This window comes from Durotheca rogersii, assembly GCF_024521655.1.
Source record: "Durotheca rogersii strain YMJ 92031201 chromosome Unknown GGS23scaffold_40, whole genome shotgun sequence".
NCBI lineage: Eukaryota > Fungi > Ascomycota > Sordariomycetes > Xylariales > Xylariaceae > Durotheca > Durotheca rogersii.
Window position 1 is genome coordinate 74,534 of NW_026251271.1, and position 13,420 is coordinate 87,953.

At 55.5% G+C, this 13,420-nt stretch overlaps 1 protein-coding gene across 1 annotated transcript; it reads left to right on the forward strand.

Annotated features, from left to right (window-relative positions):
* The first annotated feature begins 6,276 nt into the window (after positions 1-6,276).
* GGS23DRAFT_588063 (polyketide synthase) lies at positions 6,277-13,138 on the forward strand. The gene is made up of 3 exons (XM_051517529.1): positions 6,277-6,646; positions 6,706-6,997; positions 7,051-13,138. The coding sequence occupies exons 1-3, from the start codon at positions 6,354-6,356 to the stop codon at positions 12,943-12,945; spliced, it is 6,480 nt and encodes a 2,159-aa protein (XP_051367611.1). The 5' UTR covers positions 6,277-6,353; the 3' UTR covers positions 12,946-13,138.
* Positions 13,139-13,420: the final 282 nt, after the last annotated feature.

The following is a 13,420-nucleotide window of genomic DNA, read 5'->3' on the forward strand; positions in this document are numbered from 1 at the left end:
TAACAAGGTCGGTATCTGGGAGGCCACTTTCCACTGCGGGATGTCATATACGCTCCTAATTTCCAAGAGAGACATAAAAGAAGGAATAAAAAATGGCTCGACATCGACGGGGGCCGTCTACATCTAACATGTCTACACAATGTTGTTCCACATGATAGCTTACTGGGTGACAGGGCATGGGGATAAATAGGAACTAGGGGAACTCGCCTAACCTTCTACACCTACACCTATACGCCTTAATACCATGTGTGGTTATAATTCGCATCTCAGTCTATTACGGCCGGTTAGGGGGGGTTGGCAATCTAAGACGTAGCTTAACTGGGATATAGACGGAATCGGGCCATTGGTCATGTAGTAGGAGATCATGGCCAGCTTCAAAACACGCATATACAGGCCTAGCGATCGACGTGCCCGTTAGCTTGGCTGGACCATCCGCTCGGGCCGTTCCTGTACACTACCTGATCCTACCGATCTAAGTGCTGCCCTGACATCGGCGTGCAGATAAAACGGGTATGCGGGTCGGGGTATTCGGAGGTACGTCGTAGAGTTTACCCTGTATTGGATCGAAGCCCCTGGAGGATCGAAGCTGGACAGGAAGCATCCAATGCACCATAAGCATGCGCCGTAACCGGACATCTAGCCAAAGAACCCCGACTATCATCATGCCGAGCCTTTCGTCTCCACGATACCGGTTGTTCCTACTAGTACCGCCGAGTTCCGAGGGTAATGATACCCAAATTCGACGGAGGATCTGTCACCGGGCATACAACAGGTGCGCCTGTTGTCTTTTTACTCGGGGTGGCGGCCAATACCGGCGGAGGGATACTGCCACATACTCTAAGAGACTGGAACGGCGGCGCGTCTGGCTCAATCCAGCGGGAGGGGTTTCTGCGTGCCTAGGCAGTAGCGAGAGGCGTTGCTGTGGACGCGCCGTGCAGCTAGGGGCGTGTTGCCCGCGGTGACGTTTTCAGCTTACGCTCAGCTAAGAACTCAGGTAGTTGCCCTTCACGTTGGATGAAGGGGTCGAGATGCAGAGTTCGGCGCCGTAGCTCATAGGCGTAGATGGAGCAGATGCGTATAGCAGGAGTCTGCAGAGAATGACTACCAAAAAAACGCCAGCTAGTCAGCGGATGACAGTGCCTCTCAGATGCAGTCTGGGGTTCCCTTGACCCGAATCCGAGACGGGCATGAGGATGAAGGCTGAAAGACGAAGATGCAGGCGCCATCTCGTACGCTGACACAAGGCTAGACAAACCCTGCCTGACATCTATCTCTAGAGCCGAAGATTGGTCAAGAGACAAGCAATAGTCGATGGGCGTGTAGGACTACGACCCGGGTAAACTACAACCGCTTAGCAGTTAGCAAAATATGACCGAACTGAACATCTAGGGCGCGGACCAAGATCGAATTGAGTTGCGGGCACCCGCTGCATGCATCCCTTCATCTGCTGCCATCGAAGCTTCGGCCTCTTGAGGGAGGGGAACTTGAGCTTCAGGCGGCTGGATATTGCGTTATAGGGCAAGATCAGCTCCGGTCGATTTATCAGCCCTTCCACCGGGTATCACAGGTATGCCGGTGCCAACGATATGGCTTACACAGTCTTGCTAGTCTTAAGCAAGCTACCCGTAGGTGATTATAGACGACGGGGTCTGCTGGCCAATGGGCCGCCCTCTGACCGTTATTCTAGACGGTTGCCTCCCACACGTACACCCCCAGACATCCGCAATCCTACGGGGGCGTGCGGTTCTGGCTCTGCTCCAGCTGCTGCTGCCGTCGTTGATAAAGCATGACGGTATCGGGGTATACGCCGACTTGGTCAAGTTAAACGGAGGGTTGAGTGCGGCCTTCCCTGATTAGGTTCTCGAGGCGCCCCCCCTCTTCCAGTCCGCGATGTGACTTGTGACTCGCCCGTGGTGTGGAAGAAAGGGGATATGCCAGGCCGTGCAACATACCTAATCAACGCACGTGAAATCTCACCTATCTGGCTCGTCGACCGCGGTTGGAGACCTGAGGAATATACAAGCTGGTTGGTGGGAACCAAACCGACGGGTGCGGCCTCGCCAGTCCACGCACAGGGGCTGCGCGCGGCACCATCCGAGAAGGCCACTCTGAGTCGCGCATTCTACGTATTTACGTGGGCGATGCAGCTCTGCTGGCCGTGGTGCGGGTGGAACGGGCAGAGTGCACTTCCTGAACCCGTACGATAATAGTCCGGAGGTCCGATCTTGATCACTCGGTGTGACTGGCCAAGCCCATGGCCTCGAATTCCAGTCAATCATCTTCCAGCATGTCAGATTCGAGGGCACACTTCCGTCATTCCTGATGAGGTGTTTCCGGAACGGAGAGGAGGCTAGGGGATGTCCCCTAATGTCTCATTGGCGACACGACCGACATCGACGACCTCGATAACACAGCTACCGGGGGAAGCGCTTGGTTGGACCATGTCCGACCCTTCAATAGGAATTCGAGATGGCAGAGAGGCAGCAAAAAGGCCGTGAGGGATTATGCCACCGGACCAAGCAATCCCAATGGGAAACGTGCGCGAGGAGGGCGAAGGGGCGAGGCGACCGGCGACCTCGCAGATGGGGTACATCGGCTCGGCGGTGGTGGTAGATATTCGCGGAGGGGACCAGAGAGAGGAGGGAGGAGAGGGAATGGCTGCTTGCGGATCTCCTTCCTTATCCCACGTGGCGCGCTAAGTGCTCCTTTCGTGTCTGCTCGCCGCAGCGGGGTAGGATAGTGAGAGCAGTTCGTGTTATTCTCTGTGGTAAGATTCCCGAGCTGGGGGGGTTAGGAAAGAGGATGGTTGGCTGTGCGGAGGAATGCCACGTCGTATTGGAATTGGGACCGGGAAAGCCTCGTTGGAAAGTAGCACGCGAGGAGGAGGTCAAGTCGAGGCGGGAGACAAGGAGAGCCTGTTATATCAGAACCTCGTTTCATTCCAAACCCCGCTACGCCCACGACGGGGGGCGTGCATATCACAGAGTGCCTCATTACCTGGGGTGCCGTGGGTACCTGAACTATCTAACCTCTAGCCTGGGTACCTACACATCCTACCTACCCAGGTACCTCCAAAAGGCAATGGGCCGTTTCTATATGTGCATATGCCGCGCGCATGCATAGGTACCTCTCGAACCACGAAAGAGGAACGTTACCTTCTATCTAAACACCTCCTGTAACCCGTAAAGGATACCCACCTACGTACTGTATACACATTGGGAATGGGGATATATATATATATATATATATACATACATGTGTGTGTGTGTGTGGCTATCGGTATATACGCGCACAAGAGGTAGGTAGAGTCATGTGAGAAAACAAGCAATGCGGCGCAGATAGACGATCGATCATGCGAAAACGGTGGCGGCGTTGCATGTTCAGGATAACGGAGACGAAGCCACAGGGGGAGACAATGATATAAGACGGCGAGAGTGGCGCCCACCACCAGTTAGCCGCCCTGAGCACAACCCGCACTTCGTAGGTATTAACTTGGACTGATCCATGCCGAACTCTGCAAAGCCGGGACAAGGTTTAGGTCGACGACGGGTAGGTGGGGGCTCTCGAGCCCTTCTGGATACGGCGCAGCTGGCAAAGGTAGAGGGGAGAGCGGATGCGTCTGGGTGCTGGATGCGGCCGTCCTGCAGAGCGGCGGCGCAATGGTGTCTCAAGGCGTAGAAAGGCAATGAGGGCGATCAGCAGCCCTACTCCTTCAAATTGCATGCGCATGCAGCGATACGGGCGAGCTGGCCGGACTTACACGCGGTGGTGCGTATGCCGTGGTCGATTGAGCCTGGCCTGGACTGGTGGGTGGTGGAAGAGAGAGAAGATATCTGCAGCCTAGGAGGAGGTGGCCTCTCCGGAACATCTCTTCTCGTCTTCTCGTCCAATGCCACCCAACCCCCTGTGTCGGTATGACCTGTATCGGCACGGCCAGAAGAAACAGATATCTGGGCGCCGAACCCAACTGGAGCGCAGATGCATAACACGCATAACCGTTGCCTACCAGGTGACCTAACCGACACCAGGTACCTTGACCTGTTCTGTCTTTCCGCGAGTACCGACCTACCCTATAGGCATGTGGGTATACTTGCGGATCTGAGATGAGATGCCATCCCATCTGGCGTCGTAGAGGGATGGAGTACGGACGCCAGGCGAAAGTCGTCGCATGTGACGAGACGCGACGTGTAGGTGGGATGGGGTGAAGGAGGAGGTAGGGAGGGTAAGGTAATAGGAGGTATGTAGTAATGCGGTACATCCTAATCCTCCGAATGGAGGGAGGAGGAGGGGTAGGAGGAGGTTACCGCATTTAGAATCTACCGCATAAGTACTTAATATACCTACATGCACTTAATAGGTACGTGAGTACCTAACTTATCAGGTAGATATACCTCACTGTACCTAACGAAATACACCCTCTCGTTTCGATCCCGGAGCCGGATAAAGAGCCAACCCGGAAAAGCGGATCCCTACTCAGTGGCCGGGAACCATTCAGGACTACTTTTCTACCAACCTCACGACCGTGGGAAGAAACACGATCAACATACGCGAACGAATAACCTTGCCGGCATACCCCCCCGAATTTCCTCCCCTCGCGGACAACGCTACATTAAGCTGTACGGTTAGGCGCTGGCCTTTAGAATTCCCTATTACCACGTTGCAACCGCGCTCTGCAACCCTTGTGCGAGGTACCTACCTCGCAACACCTACACGCTTACTCCGTGGGTGCCGGCATGCCGCTGCGGGCCACCTGCGGCCGACAGGCATGGATAGGCAACTAGAGTACGTGCGCGCGCGCCTGTGTGGATAGTAGAGAGAGAGAGAGAGAGAGAGAGAGAGAGAGACAGAGAGAAACACGCAGAGAAGGGGGAGGGCGAGAGAACGAGAGAGAGAGAAAAAAGGTGAGAGGTGCACACGTACATGCCAGACGCTCCTTCAGGGTTAGTAGGTGGGATCCCGAGACAGTGGTGAGAGACATTGTCCGCATTTGTCTACTCCCTGCCATCGCAAGACATGGCAGCCCAGACTCGGTCGTTCTCAATATCTCCTCGTCAGTGGCGGGCGTGTGTGATACGATACATGCTGAGAGCCTGGTGCTCGAGATCCTCGACCGCAGCGGCTAAGCCTCATCGAGCAAGGCCGCGGTAATGCGGCTTCCTCTGCGTTATCATCCTACCCGCCGCTAGACCCGGCGGACATCGATACCTTGGTATGCGGCTCCCGACGCGAGGGTGTTGGTTGGTGGCATCGCCCCCCACTCCGGAACGCTACGAGACCTCGTAGGTGGTGAGAGGCCTAGTCGGTCGTTGACGTCTATGAGGATGGATGGCATTCACTAATCTTATACGCCTGGGAGCCTGCTCCCCGAGAGGCACGGCGGGTTCTTTTCATCCGTAAGACAATGATTCTTCTTCGGTAGACCTGGTCTCAACCTACCCCACCATATCCCTTTCGTTTTCATTTTTGGTATTATTCTCGTGGCGGGTATTACTGAATGCGCCGCAGCCATTTCCTCGCTCGCACCCGTCCTGATTGTGTGTGTGGGAAGCTTAGCCGCTGTTGCGCTTCTCGACGGACATCCCCAACGGTCAACCACCAACGGCCCATCCTTTGGCACCCAAGTAAGATTGCCGGCATTTCATCGGGAGCCCCGGTCGAGAGCACCCAGCAGCCCTCGCATGCCTGGCTTTGCAGAGGTTATACCATTTTATAGCATTTTGTGTTAGAAAACCCCCCCGAGGCTTCTCGCCAACACGCACCAGGGCGCCCTGGGTGGCCTGGGGCAGCGGGAGCTACGTCTTATTTCGACATTGGGCTGATGCTCGGGCATGCATTAAGGAATGTGGGGATGTGTCGCTGGGTTTTCGAACTCGTCGGTCCAAAGGAACGGTTGAGACGTCACTCACTGTCCGCCCTCTGACACGAGACGTACTGTTCGGACAAGATATGGACTATCCACCCACGCTGTGTGGCAGCCTTACCACCCAGTTAAAATCTCCTAGAATGGAAGTATAATGCTTATCTCCCACGAAATTTCGGTCACCGAGAATCGAACGATGCCGGACTAGCTGGAGGCACGGTATGGGGACTGGGGAGTGAAATCACAGCTTCTCTCTGCACACACACCCCCCCTCCCCCCTAGCTAGTCGTGACGCCTGGGGTATGATGATAGACCATCACACACATGGGACTTGGCACCGCATCGGTGTTATATTTAGTTTAGGCTAGCTCTATTCAAACGGTGTTTTGTTGATCTGATATATATAAGTCAAAGACACCTCGACCGCCGCATAGGCTTTATTGAACCCTACAAACCACACCTAGAAACCACAGCAACGCCCCTCGCAGACAGCATGGCGGACCAGATGGCATTTCTCCTCTTTGGAGACCAGTCTCTGGATACCTATGGCTTCCTGGCCGACTTCTACCGACGAGGGAGCCCGAGTATCCTGTCGAGAGAGTTCCTCCGACAAGCTGGGGACGCTCTGAAGAACGAGATAGACCAACTTCCTCGAGGAGAACGACAGCGAATACCCATATTCCGGACATTGCAGCAACTCAACGAAAGATACCACACCCAGGGTGCCAAGTTCCCCGGGATTGATAGCGCCCTGTTATGCATAGCACAGCTGGCACATTATATCGAGTATGCAACACTTAATCAATAACCCTTGCCCGAATCATATCGCTGACGTGAGTGGGTAGCCGCTCCGAGAAGAAACACGAAGATGTCACGGAGCACAGAAATACGAAACTTTCTGGACTATGCACTGGCCTTTTCGCTGCAACTGCCATTGCGTCGAGCTACTCGCTCTCCGCCTTAGTGCCGATCGCCGTTCAGGTCGTTCTGATGGCCTTTAGAACCGGCTCTCACGTGGCTTCGCTGGGGGAAAGGCTCTGTCCTCCGACTGAAAAGCCGGAGAGTTGGACATGCGTTCTCCCTGCCGTCGAGGAAGCGGAGGTGAGGTCTGTTCTCGAAGAATTCCACAAGTCAGAGGTAAGATAACCCAGATGACCCAGGTCAACTTGCCGCGACTAATCGTGTGAAAGGGGGTTTCTCAAGCTGCTCGGGCCTACGTTAGCGCTGTGTCCGCGAGTAACATCGCGGTATCTGGCCCGCCAGTTACACTGCAGTCTCTGTTCAGCAAAGATCTGTTCGTGTCGAGGCCAACAGCGATACCGGTATACGGGCCGTACCATGCTCCCCATTTGCATGGTTCGACGGATATTAGGAAAATGCTACGACTTGATGACGAGGTCGTCACCGCCGCCCTCGCGAATTCGAAACCTCGCAGCGTCGTGATGTCCTGTGTCACAGGTGCGCCGTTCGCCGAGACCGACACAAAATCGCTACTGACGGCCGTGGTTCACGAGATCCTGAACGAGCCGTTGATCTTTCACAAGACACTGAGTGGGAATGTTAACGCGGCGCGGGGATTCAATGGATCTCGCATCCTTGTTATACCATGCGGGCCAACACAGGCCGCGAGCACGCTGGCCAATGTCTTGAGAGCACAAACGAGTCTGGAAGTCATACTCCGGCCGCCCCCTCAGGTCTCTCGCGACACCGCCACCACTTCCATCGGAAACCACGGGTCTACAGGAAATTGCAAGCTGGCCATTGTGGGCATGGCTGGCCGCTTTCCAGACTCGGCTAGTCACGAGGCTCTGTGGGAGCTGCTCGAGAAGGGGATTGATGCCCATCGCGTCGTACCGGCCGATCGTTTTCCAGTCGACACCCACTGCGACCCTACCGGGAAGGCCATCAACACTAGTCACACTCCCTACGGCAATTGGATCGAGAATCCCGGTCATTTTGACCCGCGATTCTTCAATATGTCCCCCCGCGAGGCTTTCCAGACCGATCCGATGCAGAGACTGGCCCTGACCACTGCCTACGAGGCGCTGGAGATGTCTGGCTACGTGCCGAACCGGACGCCGTCCACGCGACTCGATCGTATTGGCACCTTCTACGGTCAGACCTCAGACGACTGGCGCGAGATAAACGCGGCCCAAGAGATCGATACCTACTTCATCACGGGCGGCGTCCGTGCTTTCGGCCCGGGGAGGATCAACTACCACTTCGGGTTCAGCGGCCCTAGTCTGAATATCGATACGGCCTGTTCCTCTAGTGCTGCTGCGCTTCAAGTTGCCTGCACGTCCTTGAGAGCGAAGGAGTGTGATACGGCTGTGGTCGGTGGCCTCTCTTGCATGACGAACTCAGATATCTTCTCCGGCCTAAGCCGTGGCCAATTCCTCTCCAAGGAGCACAATTGCAATACGTTCGACAATGACGCCGATGGCTATTGCCGAGCTGACGCTTGTGCCTCTGTGGTCGTAAAACGGCTCGACGATGCCCTGGCAGATAAAGACAACATCCTCGCGGTGATATTGGGTACCCAGACGAACCATTCGGCAGACGCCATATCCATTACCCACCCCCATGGCCCGACACAGTCTGTCTTGTCCTCCTCCATTCTTGACGAAGCCGGCGTAGATCCCCTCGACGTGGATTATGTCGAGATGCATGGCACGGGTACCCAAGCCGGTGATGGGACCGAGATGGTATCTGTCACAGACATTTTTGCTCCTGCTAACCGGCATCGGCCTGTAGACAGGCCCTTGTATCTAGGTGCGGTGAAGGCGAACATCGGTCACGGGGAGGCCGCTTCGGGTGTCACCGCCCTGATCAAGGTCTTGATGATGCTCAAGAAAAACGCCATCCCACCGCATATCGGGATCAAGAAGGAGATTAACAAGACCTTCCCACCGGATCTCAGCCAGCGTGGTGTGAATATCGCCTTCCACAAGACACCCTTCACACGTAGAGATGGAAAGCCCCGTCGGGTTTTCATCAACAACTTCAGTGCCGCCGGTGGTAACACTGGTCTTCTTCTCGAGGATGCCCCTCGGTACAGGACGGCCACCGTCGACCCTCGCGGCCACCACGTCATCGCTGTAACCGCTAAATCGAAAGCCGCCATGATTCGTAACGCCGAAAATCTCGTCAGGTGGATGGAGGAGAACCCGTCGACTTCTGTATCTCACGTAGCATACACTACTACCGCCCGCAGAATCCAACACTATTGGCGTATGAATGTCACGGCTTCCAGTCTCCTGGAAGCTCAAGAATCCATCAAGGATCGCCTCAAGTCCAATTTTGTTCCCGTTTCCCCCGAGCAGCCCAAGGTTGCATTTCTATTTACCGGCCAGGGCTCTCACTACGCTGGCCTCGGCAGGGACCTCTACGCCCACTATTCTGTCTTCCGCCAGGCGATCAACGAATATGACCAGCTTTCCCTCATCCATGGCTTCCCATCCTTCCTATCCCTCATCGACGGCAGCGAGCCCGAGGTCCAGAAGCTATCTCCAGTTGTTGTTCAACTAGGCTTGGCTTCTTGTGAGATGGCCTTGGCTAAACTGTGGGCTTCCTGGGGGATTCAACCCAGTGCTATAATCGGCCATAGCCTAGGCGAGTACGCTGCGCTCCATGTTGCAGGTGTTTTATCCGCTAGCGAGACGGTCTACCTCGTCGGCGCTCGCGCCCGGCTTTTGGTCGAAAAGTGTACTGCTGGGACCCATACTATGCTGGCCGTCCAGGGATCTGTCGAAACTGTCAAAGAAGCACTCGGCGATCGCGCTGCGTCGACGAACATCGCCTGCATCAACGGCCCCCGCGAGACAGTGCTTAGCGGCACCTCCACTGAAGCTTCTGAGATCGCCGAGCTGCTCGGTAGCGCTGGCTTCAAGTGTACCCAGCTCAAGGTGCCCTTCGCCTTCCACTCCGCGCAGGTTGAGCCGATCTTGGATGAGCTTGAGAACCTAGCCCGGTCGGTTCGCTTTAGAGAACCTAAGGTCGCCGTTATATCCCCCCTTTACGGGAGGCTCTTAGACGGGGAGGCTATCGGGCCCTCCTACCTCCGCAACCACGCTCGGGAAGCCGTTAACTTCCTAGGCGGTCTCGTCTCCGCGCAGCAGTCTGGTGCCATTGATGAGAAGACGGTGTGGCTCGAGGTTGGGCCTCACCCTGTATGCGCCAACATGATCAAGGCAGCCTTTGGAGCAAGCACGATCGCCGTCCCAACACTACGTCGTGGTGAGGCGACCTATAAGACTCTGAGCTCAACACTCTGCACACTGCACTCTGCTGGCTTGAACCTTGACTGGAACGAATTTCATCGGGACTTTGGCGCATCTGTCCGTCTGCTGGATCTACCGGCCTACTCGTTTGACCTAAAAAACTACTGGCTGCAATACACCGGTGAATGGTGTCTCACCAAGAACCGTGGTGTGCTGACCGCCCCTCCGGAGAGGGAGGCGAGCAGAGCTAAGTTGTCCACCACAACCGTCCAGAGGATCACCAAGGAGGAAGTCAAGGGAGATACTATTATCATTGAGACTGAATCAGACCTGGTCGAGGAGCAGCTGAGGAAGGTTTGCCTAGGTCACCGTGTCAACGGGACCTGCCTCACTCCCTCGACTTTGTACGGCGATATGGCTATTACTATCTGCGAGTATGCGTATAAGATTTTACGGCCAGAGACCCAGGATATTGGCGTAAATGTCGCGCACATGGAGGTCCCCAAGACCCTCATCCTTGATACCAAGGCCACGAGCCAAATATTGCGCATGCACGTTGAGGCCAATGCCGCTGACAAGGTCGCGAACATAACCTGGTCGACCGGCGAAGGTGCAAAGAAGACCGAGCATGCCATGTGCAAGGTCTACTTTGGAAGTAACGAGGAATGGCTTGATGAGTTCGAGCGAGTCAGCTACCTGATTAGGTCGCGCGTTAACGCGCTCAAGGCTGCCGAGGAGCGTGGCGAAGCCTCGAAGATTGGTCGGGGCATCGCTTATAAGCTGTTTTCCGCCCTCGTCGACTACGACTCACGGTACAGAGGTATGGAATCCGTCATCTTAGATAGTGCCACTTGTGAGGCTACCGCCAAGGTTGTCTTCCAAACCTCGCCTGAAGATGGTACGTTCCATACAGCACCCTACTGGATCGATTCGGTATGCCATATATCAGGCTTCATTGTCAATGGTACCGACGCTGTCGACTCTCGTGAGGTGGTCTACATCTCGCATGGCTGGGGTAGTATGAGATTTGCCGAGCGTCTCAGCGCATCCAAGACGTATCAGTCCTACATCCGAATGCAGCCCGTGAAAGGGACCAAGATGATGGCGGGTGATGCTTACATATTCGACGGCGACAAGCTCATCGGTATGGGTGGAGATATTCGCTTCCAGGCCATTCCTCGAAAGATTCTCAACGCCGTCCTACCCCCTCAGGGCGCTGCTGGGGCCGCTCCCGCCCGCGCCGCCAAGCCTACTCCTGCGAAAGCCCCCGCGAAGAAAATGAAGCAGGTCACCTCTTCCAATCTTCCTGCTGTCGACAAGAAACTTTCACAAACGTCTGTCGTTGCTCAGGTCATGGACATTGTTGCTAAGGAGACCGGCGTTAGCCACGACGAGTTGGCAGACAACATCGCCTTCGCAGACCTCGGAGTCGACTCCCTGATGGGACTAACTATCAGCGGGCGGCTCCGTGAAGAGCTTGAGCTCAATATCGATTCGCATGCGTTTAACGATCATTCTACCATCGGCGCCTTCAAGAAATTCCTTGCACAATTTGAGTCAACAAGGCCGGCTGTGGTCTCGGAGTCGAGTGGTTCGACTGGTAGTTCGGACAGCGACGACGACATAGAGTCCGACTCAGAGGTCACCACCCCCGGGGAGAGCGACAAGGGCTCGGTAAAGGGTAACGTCGCGCCAGTTGACTCTGGGAATGACGGTGAACTTCGGCAGATGGTGCGCGAGACGATCTGTGCCGAGATGGGGGTCGAAGTTGAAGAGATCATCGCCGCTCCCGACCTGGCTGCGCTTGGTATGGACTCCCTCATGAGCCTGTCCATCCTGGGGATCCTTCGCGAGAAGACCGGCCTTAGCATCCCACCTGATCTCCTCGGCCATAGCTGCTCACTGAAGGATATCGAACGCGCACTGGGCATAGTTGGCAAGCCAAAGCGCGCTACGCCTGCCCCCAAGCCCACCGCCTCGAAGGCAGCTAAGATGAAGACCGAGGCCAAGGTCGTGGCCAAGACCGAGATCGTAACCGTAACAAAGGCCGAATCAGTTGTCGATGCCTATCCCCACCGTAAGGCGACGTCCGTACTGCTCCAAGGCAATCACCGCACTGCTACCAGGCAGCTTTTCATGATTCCCGACGGAAGCGGCAGTGCTACCTCATACACTGAGATATCAGATCTCGGTTCCGATGTCGCCGTTTGGGGTATGTTTTCGCCCTTCATGAAGACCCCTGAAGAGTATAAGTGCGGTGTCTACGGGATGGCGACCAAGTTCATCACCGAGATGAGGCGTCGCCAACCCCAAGGCCCGTACGCTCTGGCAGGCTGGTCCGCCGGTGGCGTGATCGCCTACGAAATCGTGAATCAACTCACCAAAGCCGGAATAGAGGTGTCTCATCTTCTCATTATCGATGCTCCTTGCCCCATCACCATCGAGCCTCTACCGGCCGGTCTTCACGCCTGGTTTGCGGAAATTGGCCTCCTCGGAGAAGGCGACGGCCCCGAGGCTAAGAAGATTCCTTCTTGGCTTCTCCCCCATTTCGCAGCTTCGGTCACCGCCCTGTCCAACTATACTGCCGAGCCTATCCCTAAAGAGAAGTGCCCCAAGGTCATGGCGATCTGGTGCGAGGACGGGGTTTGCAAGCTGCCCACAGACCCCCGGCCTGACCCGTATCCTACCGGCCACGCCCTCTTCCTCCTCGACAACCGAACCGACTTCGGCCCTAACCGCTGGGACGAATATCTCGACATCGAAAAGATGCAATTCCGGCACCTGCCGGGCAATCACTTCTCCATGATGCACGGAGAGCTCGCGAAGCAGCTCGGGGGCTTTTTGAAGGAGGGCATTCATGCTTAAACTACCTATACCTATATCTGTTTTCTGGGCAAAACCCCGTCTCCTATATGAGTCCAAACATCCGCCTTGCTTTCGGTCGTATTGTACATATTTCACTCTTCCTACGCTCCTTGTCCCCCCTATAGTTGGAACACGGTTGACGACGACTTGGATTTGTGGCAGCGGGTGTTCCCCCCCCTCCCCCCCTCTCCCCTTGACTATTATTACCCGGGATAGGCGTTGGATGATGAACGAAGACGGAGGACTTGCCCATAGATGTTTGTTATAACCTACCCAGCGGACCCGTTGATATGCATGCAAATCCCCAAGCTGCCCATGTTTCGGTTTACTCGACCTCACTCGTTGACGGGCAGTTTCAAACACAGACACATACACGCACACACACGCACACACACGCACACACACGCCTGAGTTTTGTCTCCCTTTTTCTATATATATCATAGACGTTCTTCATACGAAGTTGTATCGCTCCCCA

Excerpts from the sequence above, each read along its gene's own strand:
- GGS23DRAFT_588063 (XM_051517529.1), top strand. The coding sequence starts at position 6,354 with ATGGCGGACCAGATGGCATTTCTCCTCTTTGGAGACCAGTCTCTGGAT. Across the intron at positions 6,647-6,705 it reads CAGCTGGCACATTATATCGA|CCGCTCCGAGAAGAAACACG; the intron begins GTATGCAACACT and ends GTGAGTGGGTAG. Across the intron at positions 6,998-7,050 it reads AAGAATTCCACAAGTCAGAG|GGGGTTTCTCAAGCTGCTCG; the intron begins GTAAGATAACCC and ends ATCGTGTGAAAG.